Raw genomic sequence first — 23,945 nt, forward strand, 5'->3', positions numbered from 1 at the left:
TTTGAAGCTTCTTTTTCTCATATTTTTTAGATTCATCCTTGTTAATAAATGTAGCTGTGTTTCATTCTTTGTGGCAAACTTTTAAAATCAGTGTGTAACATACAAGACACAATCTCAGGTCTAAACCTTGGTGAAGTTTTACAAAAGGAATACCTTTATATAACCACCTTCTAAATCAAGAGAGAGAACATCCTCACCTCTCCAGAAAGCTCTCTCTTGCCCCTTCCCATTCATTTATCATCCCACCAAATAGTAACCACTATTCTGCATTATATCACCATAGATCAGTTTTAACTGTTTTTGATTTGTAAGTGTGTTCGCTTTTTTCTAGCTTCATTGGCTCAACGTTATGTTGTGAGATGGTTTGTGTTGTTGTGTTTAGCAATGGATTATTCTTTTTTATTTACTACTGTGTGAATATATCCATTCTGCTGTTGCTGTATGTTTGGTTTTGTTCTAGGTTTTAGCTATTGCGAATAACTCTGCTCTGAACATTCTTTTGCATGTCTTTTAGTGCCCATATGTACACTACGTTGACTTAGAAGGGTACTTACCATACGTACTGCCAAAGAGTTTTCCAAAATGGTTACGGCAATTTACTTTTCCAACATAGGATTTCAGAGTCTGTGGCTCCCCATCTATCCCAATGCTCGGTTTGTCCATTTCTTTTAGTTTTAGCAATTCTTGTATGCTGTGTTTTAATTTGCATCGTTCCTTATGACTAATGACATTGAGCACCTTTTCCTATGCTTTTTGGCCATTTGGATGTCCTCTTTGTGAAGTTTCTATCCATTTTTTAATAAAACATGGTTTGTCAGTCTTTTTTTTTTTTTTTTTAATTTTTATTTATTTCTAGGAGAGAGAGCGAGACAGCGTGAGCAGGGGAGGGTCAGAGAGAGAGGGAGACACAGACTCTGAAACAGGCTCCAGGCTCTAAGCTGGCAGTCAGCAGCACAGAGCCCGACGCTGGGCTCGAACCCTCGAACCGCGAGATCATGACCTAAGCGAAAGTCGGACACTTAACCGACTAAGCCACCCAGGCGCCCTTGTCAGTCTTTTTTGATTTGTCATGATTCTTTGTATTTTCTGGATACAAATGTATATATCCAGAATACATTTCTTGTTGAGGTATGTATGGCAGATATCTTCTCCCACTTTCATTGGTGTGATCTGTTGAATGTTATAATTATATTACAGTTTTATTTGTTATTTGTCTCTGATATTGTTTGTGCTTTTTTTGTGTGTCCTGTTTAAGATTTCTTGCCTTGCCTATCCCAAGACAATGGAGATACTTAGCTTATGTTGCCTTCTAGAAGCTTTCTTATTTTATTTTTCCTGTTTAGGTATATGCTTCATCTGGAATCAGTTTTTATGTATAAAGTGAGGTAGGACTTCTTCCCACCCCTAACCAGCCCAGGATAGTGGATGGGTAGACCATTTGGTCCAACATCTTAAAAAAAAAAAAAAGCCATTCTTTCCCCACTGCTGTAGTGGGCATCATTATTGTAAACTAGGAAATCTTATTTGTGTGGGTTTGTTTCTGGACTCTTATCTCCTCCATTGGTCTGTTTGTCTATCTGTGTGCTATAACAATATACCTTAATTTCTGCAGCTTGGAAATCAATCTTGATTTTTAGTAGTGTGGTGTATGCATTCCAGCTTCCTTTTCTTCTCAAGATTGCCTTGGCTTTTCTTGCTTCTTTACCTTTTTGTTTAAATTTTATAATTAGCTTACCAGTTTACACACACACACACGTATCTCTGTGGGGATTGTAATTGGGAATGTATTGAGTCTATAGATCAATTTAGGAAGAGTTAATATCTTTATAATATGGAATTACACTCCCAGGTCCAGATAAGCAGTGATCTGCTTTTTGTCTCTATTGTTTTGCCTTTTTTAGAAATTTCATATGCATGGAGTCATAAACTATTTGGTCTTATGCATCTGGGTCTTTCACTTAGTGTGTTGTTCTTGAAGTTCATGTTGCATGTATCAATACTTCATTCCTGTTTAACCTTGAATGGTATTTTACTGATGAGTATATCCCATTTTGTTTATCTATTTACCAGTTAATGGATATTTGGATTCTTATCAGACTTTGGTTGTTATGAATTATGCTGTGTGGACATTCATACTGCAAATTTAAAAAAATTTTAATGTTTTGTTTATTTTTAAGAGACAGACAGAGTATAAGCGAGGGAGGGTCAGAGAGAGAGGGAGACAGAATCTGAAGGAGGCTGTAGGCTCTGAGCTGTCAGCATGGAGCCTGATGCGGGGCTTGAACTCATGAACCATGAGATCATAACCTCAGCTGAAGTCAAACGCTTAACCAACTGAGCTACCCAGGCTCATATTGCAAAATTTTGTTTGAGCATGTGTTTTTCATTTCTTTTGGTAGACATCTAGCAGTAGGCTATGTAAGTGTATATTTAACTTCTTGAGGGAAATAACAAACCATTTCCCAAAGTGGCAGTGCCATTTTACATCCCCGTTAGCAATGTGTGAGTGCTTCAGTTTTTTCACATCCTCACCTCTTGGTATTATCAGTGTTTTTGATTTTGGTCATGTTAGTGGGCATGTAGTGGTATTGCATTGCAGTTTTTATTTGCATTCCCCTAATGACTAGTTGTGCTGAGCATCTTTTTGTGTGCTTAATGACCATTTGTATATCTTCTTTGGAGAAATGCCTGTTCCAACAGTTACCTGCTCCCCACACACCCAACTATAATCAATAATCACTATAGACATTTCTGAAAGGGAGACTAATGGGAAGTACAGAGGAGTCACTGGTTTCCACAGCAGTTCTGAAATCTAGTTGGGCAAATATTGGAAATTCCTTAATCAAGGCTTAAGACCTCAGAATAATATTGTATGTCTCTTGGCTCCTCCCACAAGGCTCTTGATTTCATCTTCTGAGTTCTTCCTTTTTCATGAAAGGTAGCATGTATTTGCAGCTTAGTAGTTTTTTCAACCTGTCTCCTTCTGGAAGAATCTATCTTTTTCAGTCTAGGGGAGCAATGATTTTGCTGATAGAATTTTCTCAAAAACTTTGTAGACCTCCTATGCATCTCATTTATGTTCATTCAATTAGAGAAAAACGACATATATTAATCTCATTGAGATTCCCTTTCCACGTTGGGTTGCTTCTGACAAGATTGAGGCATAATGACCTTAACCTTTCTAGAGGCTCTGTTGTTTGATTGAGAGAATCTTTAAAGCATAGCCTTAATCTTTTTAAAGTTCTCTATGTATGAATGTATAGTATTCTTGATGCACCACCTTTGATCTTTTTGATCTTAAAAAAAGGTTTTTCATTTATACTCTTGGCTTTTTCTCTAGGCAGTGCTCAGACTTCACTTGGATGCCATTTCTTCCTTTAGCATCTTTTGCCAGCTGGAGACTGAGAATTTTTAAAGTCATGAAGTCCTGGTTCTTTTTTCTTTAGGTGTCCTCCACTTAATTTAATTTATTAATTACTCTTCTCTCGCATTTTACTGTAAGCAGCAAGAAATACTTTGCTTGGAAATCTCTGTCACTATGTCACTCACCCAACTTATTAAGCACATCTCTTTTACATATCACTTGGTGATAGTGTGGCCACTGCATAAAAAGGCTCCCTCTTCTTCTATTTTTCAATAACACATCTCTCACTTCCTCTTGAGTTCTCACTGGCAGTGTCCGCAAGTCCAGATTTCTGCTAACAGCCTCTTCAAGTCAGTTTTGTCTTTTTCTAGTGTACAAGTCAAAGTCCTTCCAGCCTCTGACCACTACCTGGTTCAAAAGATGCTTCTACTTTTTAGGTGATACCTCATTTCCAGGTACCAAAATGTGTATTAGTTATCTATTGCTGCATAACAAATTGTTCTGAGTCTTAGCAACTTAAGAACAACAAATATTTGTTATCCTGTAGACATGGCTTAGCTGGCATTTGTGGCTCAGGTTCTCTTATAAAGCTGCAGTCAGAGTATTTGTGAGGTGTTTTTCTTGGGGCCTCAGTCTTATGGCTCTCATTCAGAGGCTTCTCTCAGTTTCTTGCTGTTTAGACTTCTCCAATGGACAGCCTGAGACATGGCAGCTGGCTTGCATTGAAGAAAAGAAGCAAGATGGAAACCATGGTCTTTTTGTAAGCTAATCTTGGAAGTGATAGCCTTTCACTTGTGTTAGATTCAGGTTATTAAAAGTAAATCACTAGGTTCAGCGTACACTCAGGGAAAAGGGTTTACACAAGGGTGTGAATACCAGGAGATGGGAATCATTGGGAGCCATATTAGATGTTGCCCACCACACACCTAGAACAAGTACTAAAAATATAATAGAAAGACATATAACCAGGAAGAAATATAACTAAAGGGATTAAAATGGAATACAGTAAAATAGTCAACACAAAAGTAGGTAGGGAAGGAAGAAGAGAGAAACAGAGAAGATGGGACAAATATAAAACAAATAGCCAAATAGCAGACCAAATAGAACTGTATCTGTATCAATAATTATATTAAATGTAATGGACTCAACAGTCTATTCCAAAGGCATTGATTGCTAGATTGTATTAAAAAAGCAAGAACAGATTGTATGTTATCTATGAGAGACATACCTTACAGTACTAAGACAAGTAAGTTGAAAGAGTCGTGGAATGTAAAAAGATATAAAATGAAAACAATAAGCATAAGAAAGCTGGAATGGCTATATTAAATATCAAATAAAGTAGACTTTAAGCCAAGGAGAATTATGAGAGACAAACATAATTATTTTGTAATGATATAAGAATAAGTTCACAAGCATGACATAACCATTATAAATGTGTATGTAGCAAATGATAAAGCTTCAGAAATATACAAGGCAATAAGTAACAGCTAAAGGGAAGAAATAGAAAAATCCACAAATGTTCCAGATTTTAACACCTTTCTTAGGAACTGATGGAGCAGAAAAATCAGTGAGGCTATAGAAGACTTCAGCAATGCACTGACACACCTCAGCCTCATTGACATCTATAAAATACCCCACCCAACAAGTACAGATTACGCATTCTTTAAGTGCGTATGGAGTGTTCATCCAGATAGGTCATGTCTGGTCATAAAAGAAATCTCAATTGGTCACAAAAGATTAAAGTCACACAGTATGTAGACTGACCTCATTTGAATTTAATGAGAAATGAACGATAATAGTAGTGTATATCCAGAACAGCCCTAAAATATTTATAAATGTTTTTTTTGTTTTTTTTTTNGAGAGGAATGCCCAGTGGTAGTAGGGGCCGAGAGAGAGGGAGAGAGAATTCTAAGCAGGCTCCGCACTGTCACCACAGAGTGTGACGTGGGGCTCGAACTCACAAACTGTGCAATCATGACGTGGGCAGAAATCCAGAGTTGGACACTTAAGTGACCGAGCCACCCAGGCACCCCATTTTCGATTTTAAGTAATCTCCACACTCAACGTGGGGTTTGAATTCACAGCCCCAAGATCAAGAGTCACTCCACCAACTGAGCCAGCCAGGTGCCACCCAGAAATCACTTCTAGGAAACTCATCGGTGAAGGAAGAAATCACAAGGGAGTTTAGAAAATGTTTCCAAACAAATGATAAGGAAAAAACAATATATCACACTTTCTGAGGTGCAGCTAAAGCAGTGCTTAGAGGAAAATTTAGAGTTTTTAATGCTTATATCAGAAAAGAAGAGATATCTAAACTCAGTGATCACAGCTTCCCCCTTTTGAAGCTGGAAAAGTAAGAGCTAAGTGGACCCAATGTAAGCGGAGTGAAGGAAATAAAATAGATGGGTGAAAATCAGTGGAACAGAAAACAATGGAGATAATTCAATGAACCAAGCATTGATTTTCTTTTGAAAAGCTAAATAGATACATTCTGGTCAGACTTATCAAATAAAAAGAAATATATGGAGAAATATAAAAACCTGTAGAATTTCCATTTTGGTTCATAATTTCATTTTTATTTTTATAGGAATAAAAAATATGTATAAAATAATTATATGTTAATGGGTACATGGCATCAGTAACATAAACTTGTGGGGAGAGGTGTGGCGCTGTAAAGGAGTAGAGTTTTTGTATGTAGTTGAAGTTTAAAATATATTGTTGTAACTTTAGGAGTTAAAAATTTTTTTGTAATCCTCATGGTAACCACAAAGAAAATAGACACAAAAGGCAATGAGAAGGGAATCAAAACATGGCACCACAAAAAATCAACTAAATAAAAAGGCAGGCAGGAAGGAAATGAGAGACAACCTATAAGATATACAGAAGATAAAATGTCAATAGTAAGTCTTTGTCTATCCCTCATTAATTGCACTTTAAGTATAAATGGATTAAACTCCACAATGAAAAGTCATGGTTTGGCAGAATGTATAAAAAATGCTAGTATTCAACTATATGCTGTTTACAGGAGACTCACTTTATATGTAAAAACACACACACATTGAAAGTGAAAGAATAGAGAAAGGTATTCCATGTAAATAGTAACCAAAGGGGAGCAGAGGTGACTCTATATCTTACAAAATGGACTTTAAGGAAGACATTGCTGTGAAACAGAAGGATGTATATTTGCCAAGAAGATATAACAATTATAAAATTACATGCACCAAACATCAGAAGTCCTAAATATATGAGACCAACATTGATAGAACTGAAGAGACAAATTGCTCTACAGTAATAGTAAGAAACTTTAGTACATTCCCACATTCAACAATGGATAGAACAATCAGACAGAAGATCAATAAAGAAATAGAAGGTTTGAGCAACACTACAGACCAGTGGACCAAACAGATATATACAAAGCATTCCATCCAACACAAAGTACACATGGAACATTCTCCAGGGTAAATCATGTAATAGACCACAAAAGAGTCTTATAAAGCTTTAAAAATTGAAATCACACAGTATTTTTTTTCTGATCAAAATATCGGGAAACTAGAAGTTAATAGCAGGTGAAACTGGAAAATTCACAAATGTGTGGAATTAAATAACTCTAAGCAAGCAGTGAGTCAAAGAAGAAATCAAAAAGGTCATTAGAAAATATCTTGAGATAAACGGAAATGAAAACACAGTGTACCAAAACTTAGGAGATGCTATGAAAGCAGTGCTAAAAGGGAAACTTAGAGCTGTAAAAGCTTGCATTAAAAAACAATACAGATCTCATAGGGACAACCTAAGTCTACATCTTAAAGAACTAGAAAAAGAAGAACAAACTCCAAAGTTAGAAGAAGAAAGGATATAATAAAAACTAGAGCAGAGATAAACAAAATAGATAAATAAAAAATAAAAAAACAAAAGATAAATAAAAAATATTAGAGAAAAAAATGAAACCAAGAGTTGTTTTCTTAAAAATAAATCAACAAAACTAAACCTTTAGCTTTTCTTTTCTTTTTGAAAAAGAAAAGAAGACTCAAATAACTGTATCAGAAATGAAAGAGGGAGTATTACAACTGATTTTGCAGAAATAAAAAGGATTATAGATGAGTATGATGAATAGTTGTATGCTGACAAACTGGATAAACCAGATGAAATGGACAAATTACTAGAAACAGTCTACCAAGACTGAATCACGAGGAAATAGAAAATCTGAAAAGACCTGTAACTGGTAATGTTGTTAAAGGAATATTCAAAAAGCTCACAACAAAAAAAAGCCTAGAACCAGAAGACTTCATGGGTGAATTCTACTGGGCATCTAAAGAATATTTAACCCCAGTCCTTCTCAAACTCTTCCAAAAAGTGAAAAAGGGGAAACACTTTCAAATTCATGGCACAAGGTCAGCATTACCCTGATACCAAAGCCAGATAAAGACACTACTGGAAAACTACAGACCAGTTTCCTTGATGAATACTGATATAAAAATCTTCCAGAAAAAAAAAAAAAAACAACAAAACCAGAAAAGAAAAAAACAACAACTAGCAAACAGAATTCAGCAGCGCATTAAAAAGATTATACACCATGACCAAGTAGGATATTCCTGGAATGCAAGGATAATTTAACAGATGAAACTCAATTAGTACAGTACACTGCATTAACAGAATGATTGAAAAAAAACCACATGATCATGTCAAACGATGCAGAAAAACATCTGACAAAATTTAATACCCTTTCATGATAAAAATTATAAACTAGGAATAGAAGGAAACTATTTCAAAATAATAGGCCATATATGAAAAGCTGATCACTAGCATCATACTTAATGGAGAAAGACAAAGACTTTCCTCTGAGGTCAGGAACAGGACAGTGATGTTGATTCTTGTCACTTCTATTCAGCCCAGTACGAGAAGTTCTAGCCAGAGCAATCAGGCAAGAAAAGGAAATAAAAGGCATCCAAATTGGAAAGGAAGAAGTAGAATCATCCCTGTTCACAGATGACGTGATCTTATACATGGAAAATCCTACATATTCCATACGGAACTGTTAGAACTAATAAATGCAGCAAAGCATCAGGATAAAAGACCAACCCACAAAAATCAGTTGCATTTTTTATATACCGACAGTAAGCAATCTGACAAGGAATTAAGAAAATAATTCCATTTACAATAGCATCAAAAAAAATAAAATACTTAGGAATAAACTTGGTCAATGAGGAGAAAGATTTGTACCCTGAAAAACTATGAAATTAAAGAAGACACTAGTAAATGGAAAGACATCCTGGTGTCCATGGAAGACTTAACCTGTTAAGATGTCAGTACTACTCAAAGTGATAAATGGATCCAGTGGAGTGCCCTATCAAGATTCCAGTGGCATGGTTTATTTTTTTTTTCAGAAATACAAAAATATATCATAAAATTCATATGGAATCTCAAGTGACAATGAATAGCCAAAACAGTCTTGGGAAAGAAGAACAAAACTGGAATATTCATACCTCCTGATTTCAAAATTTATAGCAAAGCCACAGTAATCAAAATAGTGTGGTATTGGCATAAAGACAGACATATATTGAATAATAGAGTAGAATAGAGATCCCAGAAATAAACCCTTACATATGTGATCACATTATTTTTGACAAGGGTGCCAAATCACTCAGTAGGAAAAGGACATTTTTTTCAACAAATTGTGCTGGGAAAACTGGATGCAAAACACATGCAAAAGAATGAAGTTGGACCTTACACTATATGCAAAAATTAACTCAAAATGAATCAAAGACCTGAACATAAGAGCTGCAACTATAAGGCTCTTAGTTGAAAATATAGGGGAAAAGCTTCATGACAGTGGATTTGGCAGTCATTGATTGGATCTGATGCCAGAAGCACAGACAACAAAGGAAAAAAGATAGATGAATTGAGTTATATCAAAATTAAAAATTTTATGTATCAAAGGATGCGATCAATGGAATGAAGAGACAACCTATGCAGTGGGAGAAAGTATTTGGAGATCATATATCTGAAAAGCAGTTAATATTCAGAATATGTAAGAAACTTCTGCAACTCAATGACAATAATGAAAAACAACCCAGTCAAAAAATGGGCAAAAAACTTGAGTAGACATTTCTCCAAAGATATACAAATGGCCAATAAATACATGAAAAGATGCTCAACATCAATAATCATTCTGGAAATGCAAATCAAAATCATAATGAGAGGGGCACCTGGGTGGTTGAGTGTCTGACTCTTGATTTCTTTGACTCAGGTCATGATCTCATGGTTGTGGGATCAAGCCCTGTGTCGGACTCTGCTCTGAGTGTGGATTCTGCTTGGGATTCTCTTTTTCTCCCTCCCTCTCTCCCTCTCTGCTCCTCTCCTGCTCGCTCTCTCTCTCTCTCTCTCTCTCAAACAAACTATAATGAGGTGCCACCTCACACCTATTAGGATGGCTACTATAAACAAACAAATGTTAGCAAGGATGTGGAGAAATTGGGACCTTTGTACACTCTTGGTGGGAATGTAAAATGGCATAACTACTGTGGAAAATAGTATGGCGGTTCTCAAATAAATTAGGAATAGTTGCCATCTTATCTACCAATCCCTCTTCTGGGAATTGAACACTTATTTGTACACCGATGTTCATGGTGTAATTATCTGCACTAGCCAAAAGGTGAGAGAATTCCAAGTGTGCATCAGTAGATGGATGGAAACAAAATGTGGCATGTACACATAGTGGAGTATGAGTGAGCCTTAAAAAGGAAGGAAATTCTGACACATATTACAACATAGATGACACTTGAAGATAATTATGCTAAGGGAAATAAGCCAGTAACAAAAAGGACATATACTGTATGTTCACATTTTTGCAAGGTATCTAAAATAGTCAGATTTGTAGAGGCAGAGAGTAGAATGGTGTTTGCTAATGGCTGTAGGGAGAGAGGAATAGGGTATTGTTTAGTGAATATAGAGTTTCAGTTTAGGAAGATGAATATGTTTTAAAGATGGATGGGGGAGAAGGGTGTACAACAATGTGAGTGTACTTAATGCTACTGAACTGTACACTTAAAAGTTGTTAAGGCAGCTGGCGTGACTGGGTGGTTCAGTTGGCTAAGCATCCCAACTCTTGATTTTGGCTTGGGTTGTGATCTAAGGGTCATGGGATTGAACCCTGCTTGGGTTCTGCACTGAGTGCGGAGCCTGCTTAGGATTTTCTCTCTCTCTCTCTCTCTCTCACTCCTTTCCTGTGCCCCTCCCTCCCCCACTCTGTCTCTCTCTAAAATAAAAAAAATAGTTAAGACAGTGAATTTTATGTTACATGTAATTTGCCATAATTAAAAATAAAAAAATTAAAAGAGAAAACACAAATTCGCAGCATCAGGAATGAAAGGGAGCCTCTGTATGGATACTGTACACATTAAGAATATAATGAGAATAATATAAACCACCTTGTACCCCTGAAAACTTGGATGAAGTAGACACATTCCCTCAAAGACACAAAACTAATACTGACTCAAGACGAAATGGGAAATTTGAGTAGCCCTATTATCTACCAAGGAAACTTAATTCATAATTAACCACCTTCCCACAAAGAAATCTCTAAGCCCAGATGGCTTCCTTGGTGAATTTTATCAGGCTTTCATGGAAGAAATCTCATCCTGCATGAAATTTTTTCAGGAAATAGAGAAAGAGGGAATGCTTCCCAACTGATTTTGTTAAGTCAGTATTACTTTGTTTCCAAAAGAAGACAAAGACATTACAAGAACATAAAACTGCATACCAATATTCCCTCATGAACATAGATTTAAACACTCTTAATTAGCAAATTGTATCCAGAAAAAGGATATAAAAGGATATTATATCATGAATGTATGAGGTTTAATCCCGGGAAGATGAGAGTTTTTGGTACTTGGAAATCTATGTATTTCATCACATAAATAATTTAAGAAAGAAAAATCATGTCATCATCTGAATAGATGCAGAAAAAGCATTTAACAAAATGCAACAACCATCCATGATAAAAACTCTCAGCAAATTAGGAATAGAGGGGAACTTCCTCTGCTTGATTTAAGTTATCCATGAAAAACCAAAGCAATTGTAAAGAAAGAGGAAAAAGAGGACTTACAGTCCCTGGTTTTTTAGATTCAAAGCTACAGTAATAAAGATAGCGGTGTTGGGAAAGGATGGATAAAGCCGGAGATTAGAACAAATTCTAGAATTTGAACCAATCTAGAAATACATCTGCACATACTGATTGAAAATCCACTGATTTTCCACAAAGATGGCAATGGAATTAATCAAAGAAATAAAGCAAATTATGGAGGGGACAACTGGATATCCATATGGGAGAAAAATGAAATGGGTTTTAGACTTAAATGAAAATGTTAAATACTAGAGAACTTAGAAGAAAACAGGAAAGTCATTGTGACCTACGAGTAGGCAAAGATTTCTAAAATAGGATATAAAAAGACACAAACAACAAGTAAGTCATAAACTGGACTATCAAAATTGAAACTTTTTTTCTTTGAAAAACACCATTTGGAAAAATCACCTGGCAAGGCACAACATGAAGGAAAATATTCTAAGTACAAATACCTGACACAGGACTTGGGTCTGTCTACGTGAAGCACTCTTAGAATTCAGGGAAAAGTAGACAACCCAATTACTGTGCAAAAGATTTTACAGACACTTCACAAAAGAAAATATATGAATAGCTAATATATACGCATGAAAAGATGGGTCAGCAACACTGATCAGGGAAATGAACAGGATCAAGTACAGTGTGATACCACCACACACCCACTTGAATGGCTAAAATGGTAAAGACTGAGAAAGCCAAGTATGATGACAATGTGATGACACAGGAAGTTTCATATGGTGTTGATGGGAGTGTAAAATGGCACAACCACTATGGAAAATGGTTTGCCATTTCTTAGAAAGTTGAAGATAACTTACCATATGACTGCACAATTCTATCCCTAGATGTTTAGTCAAGAGAAATGAAAACGTATGCCCACATAAACACTTGAACTAGAGGGTTCATAGCAGCCTTATTCATAGTATCTGAAATGTGGAGACCATCTAAATGTCCATCAGCACATGAATAAATATACAGATTATGGTTCATTCATATAATGGAATACCAGTAATCAATAAACGGAAATGAACTTTCAATACATGTAACAATATGGTTGAATCTGAAAAACATTTTCCTCAGTGAGAGAAGCCAGACATAAAAATGTACATACTGTTTGATTCCACATACATGAGATTCTACTAACTGGAGGTTGTCTTGGTTTGCAGGAGGGAATAGATTGATTAACAGAGGAGCTCGAGAGAACTTTTGGGTGTGAGGGAAAGAATCCGTGTCTTGATTATGGTGGTTACACAGATATTTGTCAAAAGTCATCAACTGGATCATTAAATGGATCCAGTTTTATTGTACATAGGTTGTACCTCAATGAACATAATAAAAATCATATCCAGGTGTAGTCGAGGCTTCTTTGGTGTGACTTCTTCCAATCCAAACACCTGTGCAATAAAAGAGCAAAGTTCTCTCTTCCTGCCAGCTATACAGCCAACACACGGTGGTGATAGAGGGCCTGGAGAGCTCCCATTCAAAGACCAGGGCGAATGAGAGGCGTGATGGCAATTCTATAGCAGTTCTGAAATCTAGCCAGGCATTTGTTGCCTGCTTCTTGATTAGGGTTTAGTGCTCCTTCCCTGCAAGTGTTCCTCATGGCTCCTAGCTCTGTTGTCGGGACTCTTGGCTTTTTTTCTTTTCGTTTTTTTTTTTTTTTTTTTTTCTTAACCATAAGGAATGAGGTGGAGCAGTTTTCCTAGCCTGCCTCCTGTTTGTGGGAATTTGGAGAATCAATTGCGTCTTTTCATTTTGAACTCTGTCCCTCTCACATGAAGCTAGTCTGATTCTTTAGTTTTGAGGCTGTGGCTGTGTCCTTTGCCTCTGCTAGGCCTACAGCTTCTTATAAGCCATCGCTCTCAGAACCAGCACTGATTTTCAGCTTTCTCGAAGAGCAAGGAAGCCTGTCCCTGCCCCTGCCTTCTTGGCAGGTTTGACTTTGTTCCTCTACTTCGGGGAACTTTTGATTCCTTTCTTGTTCTCCAGAGTCACACTTGCTGCTGTCTCTAGTTGTTTCTGGAAACAGAACCTGGCAGACTTTCAGTTTTCATCCTTTTCATGGTGCATTTTTGTTCTAGCTAAAAGTGCTATCATAAGCTATTCTTTTTAGGCTCTTTGATGTAGTCTTGACTGGCACTGTCACTACTATTTCTTTCAATTACTGTTTCCCGAGTTCCTGTTTTATTTACTCCTTCTGGAATTCCTGTTATTTCGATGTCAGAGATTACGAATCTTTCTACCTCATCTCTTGCATTTTCATTTACTGTAATCATCCCTTCATTTTTTCCTTTGTGTTATCTGAATATTTCTTGAACTAATTTTATAAGTCACTGATTTGATTTTATACTATTTTTAATCTGTTAGTCTCTTCTTCCGTTATGATTTTAAAATTTGGTAATCATGTTTTTTATTTGTAAGCACATTTTTATGATCACAGATTGTTTATCTGAAATATCCGCTTGAATGACATTGGAAACACAAATTAAAATTACATTTAGGGGCACCTGGGTGGCTTAGTTGGTTGAGCATCCAACTCTTGATCTCAGCTCAGGTCTTGATCTCAGGGTTGGGAGTTCAAGCCCTGTGTTTGGCTCCATGCTGGGTATGAAGCCTACTTAAAAAATTACATTTAGAAGTTTCCCTTTGTATATACATAATAAGTTTCTTTTGCAGGAGGACATTTGGTCTTCCTTTAGGTGTAAATCTTACATATCTTGTGTCTTATCTCTTTACCTTTAATGGGACAATCTTTGTTTCTCTAGTATTTGGAATCAAGCATGATGCTGAGAGAGTGATTTGGATTCCTATTGAAATGCTACAGCAGTAGGAAAAAGTGAAAGGGAAGAATTTATATTTCCTACAGCTTTACTCCTTCCACGAATAAAAAGGCATGTACATGCGTGGGTCTCACTAATGTGCTAAAGCTTTTCTTTCTGTTACTTTCAGCACCCTGAAATTGATCAGGCCACGGTTCTTCTCTTCTAAATGGCGCAAGTACCATAACCATGAGCTCCTGTAATCATGTCCCAGGTCCCAGTTGTAGGCTGTCTACGAGCACCATGCCCTGCCAGTCTGTGTAGTAGACAGCGCCTGCTCTTCTCCCTACGGAGGCTTCTAGGGCTGGGCTTTGTCCCCTACTTTCTGTTCTACTGTCATCCTGACCTCCAGCCCCATCACTGTGAATTCAAGCTGTCTTTGTATCTACTTTGAGTCTCAGTTAATGGTATTTCCAGCTGGAGACTCTGTCTCAGTGGCAAGAAATGAAACTTCCGTGCCTGATGTCCTGTGTCTCTTATGCCTGCCAGATTTTAGCAATGATAGGGCCTCCTTCTTTAGTTGTCTCAACTGCCTTCACAAGAAGCTGGCTTCAGCAGTGCCTCTGCTTTACTTGGCCTGAATTGGAGCATGCTTTAGGGACAGGATAATGAATTTAGTTTTGGACACATTGAATCGTAAGTAGGGCTTTTCAATTTGTACTTGTAATAGCGTTTGAGGCTGAGAAAGAGCAATTTGGGCTGGAGATGTAGACTTGGTAATCCAAGCTCCTTGCTATTTGAAAAGCTAATAGTAGTTTTATTAGCAGTTTGGATTGTCCAGAAGGAATGCATGTTAAAGGGAAAATAAATAAGGTTTGACACAGAATCCTGAGATGATAGCATGCATGGGGTAGGCAGGGATGGAAGAAAGGCTGCTTGAAGGTTATTGTAAAGATTTCTGAAGGATTGAATGAAAACTATGGAAGAATGGTTCTAGGGAGCCAGTGAATGTGACATCTTGAAAACACTGTTCCTAATGTTTAGTGAGGTCAACTAGGATAAGGACAGATAGTGGCTCATTTGCTTCAGCAGCTAGGAGATCGTTGATAGCTTATAGCACTTTTAGGATGAGTGGAAGTCAGATTGTGGTTGATTGAAAAGTATGTGTCAGGTGAGGACATGGGTCTAATAACTTGTTTTGAAAGTTTATTGTGAAGTGAAAAAGGATAAATTGTTGCAGAGGACAGCTACAAGTAAGTTGAAAGGATATATTGTTTTATGTATGCACCCCGTGTAATAAATAGATAAATGGTTCGGTCCTCTTTTTTTATTAATATTTTCTATGAGAGTTTCTTTTAATATTTAAGCATTTTTCAATTTTTAAGGATAGCTCTTTTTATGATTGTTTAATCTATTCTTAAAGAAGAATAGGCCACTGCTTAGCATGGTGTATTAGGTTGCCTCTTCCCACATCCTGAGTTTTAAATGTTCATATCAGCTAAAGCACATGGGCTAATGAAATTATTCTCAACCTATTGCTTTATCTATTTTTCTCATTAGTTTTTAAGTATTTGGATATCTGGGCTGTTGAGTTGGAGCATAAACGTTAACAGCTCTCTTTTAAACAGCGTTTTCAGACATTTGACATTACTTAGTGACTTGTCTACAGAATGTTATTCTGTCATTGTTACTACCAAAAAAATACATTCATTGTCATCTTGTCTTTTTTAACTACAATTCTGCCTTTGGGAATATACCTAAAATGGACGAGTATTTGTGAAGGGAATCCCAATAGGGTTTGTGGTTAAAAGTTAGTGACTTTAATTCATTCTTTAATGGTTAGTTTCCATTTCATGTATCTTGAAGGAGCTGTTCAGAGGATAGATATTCATAATAATGAAACTTTCATTGAAGTAGCTAGACTCCAGGCTAAAGTAGAATATTGAGTATGATATTTTATACTATATTTTATATTGGAGAAAAGTCTTTTTATTGAAATTCATTTGGAAGCTTAAACTATTTTCCTATTTATACTGTACTTATAACATTTTACCCAAATTAACATGATGTATTTTAAATTTAAGACTGATTTCTCTGTAGTTTCTGACATGGTTTCAAATTAATCCAAATTTTCAGCTACGTGAGGATTTTTAAATTTTATGTATTTTAAGGCTTCATCTTGGTGCGCAACACAAATCCAATAAAACTTACAAACCTTTTAAAATGATTATCTTCTTTGAGAATATATGCTTCATTTTTTTCCTTTGTTCTATACTCAGGAAAATGGGGAGGAAGGAGAAAAGACTTAAATACATTTACTTTATTATAGTCCCACTTAAAAATAGCATATATTTGTGAGCAAGCATGTGGTATTTAGGTGACGTTTTATTTATAGTTAAATCTAAATAAAAATAAAATATGAGAAATACAAATGGTCTTTAGTCACATTTCTTTTTTCTCTGCTATGGAAGCATCCTTGTTAAGTATGAACAATCATCTCATTTCCAAAAGAAAAAAATTGGTAATCCCGGATTTGAATGTTCCCCTTTGTCCTCCATATTCCCTCCATTCTGATTGTTACTGTTTTGGTGTGTTAGTAGGGGCCAGTACACTGCGAAGCTCCAAACAAGATCACATTCTATGAGTCCAACCTCCAGAGAAGATGGACAAGATATTACCCCAAAGAGTTGTGTAAGATCAGATTCTACTTTGGCTTGTTTGTTTGTTTGCTTGTGATTTTAAAATAACTCCACAAATTTTTAGTTTCATGTTTGTCAAAGTTCCAACAATTACATTAAAACAGTGAATGAAGTCTGAAGGTTTTGGTGAATACCCTGATACCAAAGAACATGGAGAGAATGGTAAATTCCAGTGTTCCTTCTGGTTTCTTAAAGATTATGAGACATCATGTCAATCAGTATATTGTGGCCCTTGTGCATTGGGGAATAACTTTAGAAGACTTCATTTAAAAAAATTTTTTTTTCCTTTTCCCTTTGACTCAGTGTGTGTGTGTGTGTGAGAGAGAGAGAGAGAGAGAGACAGAGAGACAGAGAGAGACAGAGAGAGAGAGACAGAGAGAGGCAGAGAGAGAGACTGACCCAGTGGTCATAAATTTAAGAAACTGGGATTAACTTGTAGTGAAGTAAGGGATACTGCCTTTCTGCTGAAGGTGAACTCTATATCCTGAAATGTGAATGCCTCGCTTGCATCTAACTGCTTAACATAGTTTTGGTTTGATAAAGGTGCCAATGAGCATTCCTGTGAGCTTTCTAAAGAGAATTTTGCCTGTTTACTACTGCCATTCTTGCGTAACTTGGGGTGGTCTTGAGTTACATGACTTTTAGTTACAAGGAGATCATGTGTGATGCATGGCTGTTTAGCACATATGGCTCTAAACATACCTCACTGCGTTTTCTCCAGTGATAGTTTGGAACTTTGGAAGATACTTTAAGGGCAGCACATTTTAAATATCTGTGGGTGTATTATCAACCATTATATTTATTCAAAATAAAACAAGGCAGGTGCATTTCTTGAGACATTTTTGTTCACAAAACAAGAAACAGGAGGCCAACAATAGAAGCAGTAATGAATTTAAATGCAGTGTATAGAATAAATTCAATATTTTGTTCAGTAGAAATTTGGAGACCATAAAATATGGAGAATATTTTAGTATGTTTTTCATCACTTCAGATAATTTCAGTGATCATAAGTAAATAGATTCATTTATTAGTAATGAGGTTTTCTAAAAATGTGGAAATGTGCCAACAAATTTAATTTCAAAATGCATTTTTTTGGGCTGCACTGTAGTGTATACATGATTATTTTACATAGACTTACCTTTCTAAGTTGTTAGAGCTTTTAGATCATTGTCCATTTCTGGGCACAGATTTTAGGCTGTCCTCAGTTAATTAAGAGTTTTAATCTGCTCTGATAAATGTGTAATAGAGTAAGTTACAGGAGAGGGGAAAAATCATGCAATTTTAATTTTTAAAAAAAGTAAAATTTCACCATAATTGTGTTCTCATGCTGTGAATCCAAAGCTTATTTCTCTTTATATTCAGTGCATGAATGAGAATTGATTTAAGAACAAGGAGCTTCTTGGACATCAACACAAACTTCCCTGTTAACGAATTTTAAGGATTGTAAATAATTCATCTTTTCAAGTGTTTCCCCACCCTCCTTTAAAGCTATTGTGGTATACCGCAATTAAAACTTTTTGTAAAAGAACTTAAAGAGAAGAATCTGGATTAATTTTTAAAATATTCTTTTGATGTGTTTTTTTTTTGAAATCTAGTTACTGTATGAATATATTGTGAAGGCACCTCGCAGCCCTGTGCAGCTATAATAAACAGTCATTAGTTAGAATCGAGAACTCTGCCTCCGCTGCGACATAAACCTTTCCTCTGAGGGTAATGCGGTACTACCAGAAAAGCACACGCAACTCTCATTTCTCTGAATGACATATATTTTGGCCCGTTTTCTGACTTTTCTGTTTTCTCCCTCCCTCTCCTTTCCCCTTTTATTTCTTCCTTCTTTCCTCTACCTGTTCTTCTCTCTTCTCTTTTGTCTTTCAGGAAGGTCATCCCCCAAAATCTGCTGTTTCTTTGGATGACAGCGACATCGAAGCTCGCCTTAATAGTTGGAATCTTGGGGTAAAAAAAAAGTACTTGGTTTATGTATGTGCATCGATGTAGCAGAGTCCTATTGTACTTGGAGAACATCTGAACTAATTCTATTTGGTGAATATTATTGGATGCCAGCCATTGAGAAGTGTGGTGGTACTGTGGGAGAAAGATCTAGAGAACAGGAAAGACAGATAACATTCTAGAGAAGCGTAGTCCCCGCCCTCAATAAGCTGTCTTGTTGGGGGTGTAGGAGATACACACATACATAGTTAAAGAATTATTTAAGATAGTATATGGTAAAATATTAGCATGAGTTGGAAAGCAGAGGATTGAAGTGGAGGAAAGGGGAGGGAGGACTTGGAAAAGCAAGGTCATTTGGGTTAAAAAAAAAATCAGGAGATTTTTCTGATGAGCCGCCATCATGGGCAGCAGTTTTCAGGCTCAGAGGCTGAGAGGGCCATGGATGTATCTGGGCAGTTGTGGAGGGGGGAGCTAGAGAGAGGGAGGGCTGGAGAAACGTGTGGGGGTGTGAGGGAATGGACATGACTGGATCTTGGGGACTTAAGCAGAGGGTTGGGGACTGTGTTAAACAGGCTGCATTGTATTGGAGTTTGAAGGCTAAATTGAGCAGTTGTGCTTTTACATTTTAGGCAGTGTTGAGCCCTGCGGGTTTATTTATTCCTTCCACATTCCACTTTCCATGATGCTGTTAAAATGCTTTGAGGAAATGAAAAGGGGGTTAGAACAATTTTGATGACATTTTGTTATTAAGATAATTTCTAATTTGAAAATTGGCAAAGTACAGAAAATCAGAGGAATGAAATATGTTTGAAAATCTTAACACTGAGAGATGGGTTACCGTTTTGTTTTATAGATCTGCCCCTCCTTTTTTTTCTCCTGTGTGCATTTATAAAATAAAATTTAAACAAAATTGGGGTCATATTATAATTACTATTTTATTATGTGCTGTTTTTAATTTCTTTTCAAATTTTTTAGTTTTGAGAGAGAGAAAGCAAGAGCATGCACACAGAGGAAGGGACAGAGAGAGAGAGAGACAGAGAGACAGAGAGACAGAGAGAATCCCACGCAGGCTCTGTGCTGTCAGCACACAGCCTGACATGGGGCTCAATCTCAAGACTCTGAGGTCATGGCCTGAGCCAAAATCAAGAGCCCGCTGCTTAACCCACTAAGCCACCCAGGTGCCCCTATTGTGTGCTGTTTTCAGTTTGATAGAAGTTTATAGTAGTTCTATAAATATATGAATATTAGTGATAGCACTAATTTCTCTTTCGGATGGGTATTCCATAACTTATTTAAGCATCCTGGACATTTCGGTTGTTCCCAGTTTGTGGCTAATGTAAATGATACTGCAATACGTTTCCCTACAGATTTTCATATACACATTTGGTTGCTTTCTCAGGTTTCATCCCGTTTTGGTACATAGCCTTCCAGAAGGTATATACCAGTTTATTCTCCAACCACCAGGATATAGGATTGTCTATTTCTTACGTCTTTACTGACAGTAGGGATTGTTATTTTAAAAGACCTAAAACCCTTCCCACTAATAATGGTCTTTAGTAAAAGGAATGCTTTAGGGAAATTGACTTGGTGGCATTTTGAAGGTTATATGGGATGTGAGTAGAAATGGAGAAAGGGAACCAATCATCTTTTTGGCGTTTGTGGTGAACTCCATACTAGGTGATTTCTGTGGAGACGGAGAGGGTTGAAGGAAAAGCCATTTCAAAAAGGGGAAAGGATACTGACCAGAAGGGCACCTAAAGGTTTGCTTCTAGGAAATGTGAACACTGACAGGCTTCCTGTCAGTTAACTGTCAGATGAGGGAATCCATTGTAGGGGTCACAAATTTCATTTTAGACTGGTGGGGTTTGAAGAGATGGGCAGGCCAGTTGGGAGGTCAAGGTCTGGAGCTTCAGGAGACTTGAGGGCTGGAATCCTCTTTACAGTTAAGCTGTTTGAAGTGGGGGCTCCACCCAGAGGCTGGGCGGCCAGCTCTTAGGGGACGGAATGAGGACAGCTGGCTCCTGCAAGGGACACGGTAGAAGGTAGGGCGTGGGTAAGAGTTTAAAGCAATGTGAATCTCCTGGCCATTTTGGGAGCATATTTGTGAAAGAGAAGTGAGAGAGAATTAATAACAAGAGGGGAAGAGTAAGTCAAAAGGAAAACATTATTATGTTTGAAGGTGGAGGGGCAGTTACCACCCGAGGGAAGTCCGAGCATTACCAGTGGGAGAAGAGCATAGGAAATCCCCCAGAAAGACCATTTTTTCCCTGATATTTGCCAGAAAGCAATATCAAACTAAAAGCAAAATTCTGGGCTAGCCTTTTAAACTTGCCTTTGCCCTTAGCCGTTTGGAACTTCTGATGTACACTTCTTAGCCCACAGAGTACTTTGCCCGATTATTTAACTGTTCAGAGGATTAGAATTTTCATTCATATAATAAAATTAAAATAAAATGTCTAAAATATTTTGAGGTGATGCCTTAAAACCAGGTCTTCCTGGGTTCTGTTTCACACTTTCATTGTTCAAAGAATGCACTAACAGTGTAAAATATGAAAGTCTTGCATTTTTATATATTTATAACATATATACATTAATCAGGCCGAACTCTTTATCTTTTGATCACAGTAGAATAATTTAAGAATCCAGTGTATTAAAAAGCTTAGCTTTTGCTTTGATTTTAGTTTTGTATTAGAATGTGTGATGGATTTTTTTTCTCCCTCTTCCTGTGAGTGATCAGTTAATAGTAGTTAATTTTTGTGCTCTACACTGAGGGTACATTTTTTTTATATTGCCAACATGACTTTCAAACACCTTCATTCAGATGCATTAGATGTTCTAGAATTTGAATTTTCTAGTTTTTGTTAAAAGTACACTTTTTGCCCCAAATATATTCTTTCGTTCCTCAGGAGTGTCTTAGTATTTTTTAAGGAATACGTAATTTAAGTAGAGATTTACTTACTCAACCTAGCAATTTAATTTTCCTCCTGTATTTTTTTCTTACTCTTTAAATTTTGTAACCTTTAGTTTTGGGGAAACTTTCTTACTCTGTTAATATATTTGATATATATTTCATGCTTGACTGTCTTTATGTAAATTTTTCTCTTTTTTCTTTTTCTGAGGGCCTGGTGGGGAGCTGAGAGGAGGACTTTCCCGGGCCTTCTATCCTGCTCACTCCCATTCTGGGTCCACTCACTCTGAGCAGGAGCAAAGGAACAGTGAGGACTCTTTGCCTCTTAGCCCCAGAGCAGGATCTGGGAGGCATGTGGGATTTGTGCAGGGACGGCGCTCGGGACAGGCAGTGAGTGGGGGCTGGGCGAGGTCAGCAGGAGTGAGTGTCAGATCCATGGGTGGCTCAAGAGGGTGGACAGCACCCCAGAGGCAGGCAGACCCACCTGGAGGCCAGGGCCCATCGGGGAGGGGTGAAGCTCCATGTCGAGGGCTTGGGGACACCTGTGAGCCGTTAGCAGGTGGGACGTGCCTTTACTCTCCCTGTGAGGAATGTGGGAAGCCTGGCTGTCCCCCTCCTTGGCCTGTTGGGAACTGTTCTAATCAGGCACAGGGTGGGAGCACTGGTCACGTGGTGCAGGAGACGCAAGAGAAAGTCCACTTGAGCTCTTCCAGGAGGTGAGCTTCCCAGGTTGCTGACCCACAGAATTATGAGCTCAATAAAATGGTTGTAGCTTGAAGCTTTGAAGCTTTGGGGTGCTTGCCATGTAGCAGAAAGCTAAGTGGTACAGTAGATGCTGCCAAATGTCTATCTGAAGTGATTGTGCCAATTTGCATCCTCATTAGCCACGTGCCAGTTCCAGTTAATCTACCTTCTCTTCCATCCTTGGTATTGGCACTCACTTTNAGTGGTTAGTTGACACTGCACTATGGGGTTTTAATGTATGTTTTCCTGGTGACTAATCCGGTTAGGTGACTTTCTGTATATAATTGACAGTCTAGATAGCCTCTCACAGTCAAGTGCCTGCCTACAGGTTTGCCAATTTTTCTGTTGGGTCACTGGCTTTTTTCATACTGATGACGTAAGGGTTTTGTTTCTGTTCTGGATAAGAGTCCCTTTGGAGGAGGTATTATAAATATTTTCTTCTCCTTTGTTGCTTTTCTTCAATCTCTTACTGGTGTCTTGGCTGAACAGAAATTTTAAATTTTAACGCAGTTCATTTTCTCATTTTTTCACCATGTGGTTAAATGGCGTTTGGGTCCTATTTAAGGTCTTTGACTGTCCTGAGGTCCTGAAGATGTTCTGATTTGTTTTCTCCTAGCAGCTCTATCGTTGTTGTTGTTGTTGTTGTTTTTTTCTAGTTAGATTACATGCCATCTGTAGGTGATTTTGACATATATTATAAGATAGGTAGCTAAGACTTGTTTTTGTCCCTGTGTATATCCAGATGACACCCCCGTGTATTGAAAAGACTCTTCCTGCTGTGTTATTTGTCTCATATGTCAGGTGACGGTACATGGCTGTTTCCATTCTGTTCCTTTGGCTTACTTGCTTTCCCTTGTGCCAATGGACTCGGTCGGCCCTTTGCTCTGTATCTAATTTGTGCTAAGTGTTTGTTGAAATGTGAGTAAACCAGTAATGAGCCTCCATTTGTAGTCTTATCTCTGTGGAAAAACATTTTTCAGGCTCTAAAATGTTGCCTCGTAAAACATTTTGGAGCACAATCGATTTGCCACTGAGGACTGAATTTATTTAATACTATCGAGAGATTTTTGGCAGTTCTAACTGATGCCATGACTTAAAAACATTTAGTTGTGTTGCTAGTAATAGGTTGCTTGAAAATGTCCTTTCCTTTAAGGCAGTAAAAATATCAGATAAAATGTCTTTATTTTCCCGGAATCGTCTCTAATTGATCAACATTAGTCTATAAGGGGGTATTTGATCAGTTTGATCAAAATCCTGAATAATACAAAGAAATAAGCTGACAGAACCATTTGTAACCAAACAAATCACCTAAAAAACTAACCATAACAAAATGTCAAAAACCAGTTTTCCTTAGAAAACATTCAGATATCTGTATTTGTGTCTAGTTTAAATGATTACATATTTTATTACC

General features: G+C 37.2%; 1 protein-coding gene across 4 annotated transcripts in view; it reads left to right on the top strand.

Annotated features, from left to right (window-relative positions):
* Window positions 1–23,945, top strand: part of CEP112 (centrosomal protein 112) — a 420,942-nt gene that overhangs the window by 24,061 nt on the left and 372,936 nt on the right. For 3 of the 4 annotated variants that reach the window (XM_077780421.1, XM_077780423.1, XM_077780424.1), the window contains exons 5-6: window positions 16,834–16,927; window positions 18,811–18,888. In XM_077780421.1, coding sequence (XP_077636547.1) covers window positions 16,834–16,927; window positions 18,811–18,888 — 172 coding nt within the window. The remainder of the gene's footprint in view (window positions 1–16,833; window positions 16,928–18,810; window positions 18,889–23,945) is intronic. The other variant, XM_077780422.1, reaches the window with a different exon arrangement.

This window comes from Crocuta crocuta, unplaced genomic scaffold, assembly GCF_008692635.1.
Source record: "Crocuta crocuta isolate KB4526 unplaced genomic scaffold, BGI_CrCroc_1.0 scaffold288, whole genome shotgun sequence".
Lineage (NCBI taxonomy): Eukaryota > Metazoa > Chordata > Mammalia > Carnivora > Hyaenidae > Crocuta > Crocuta crocuta.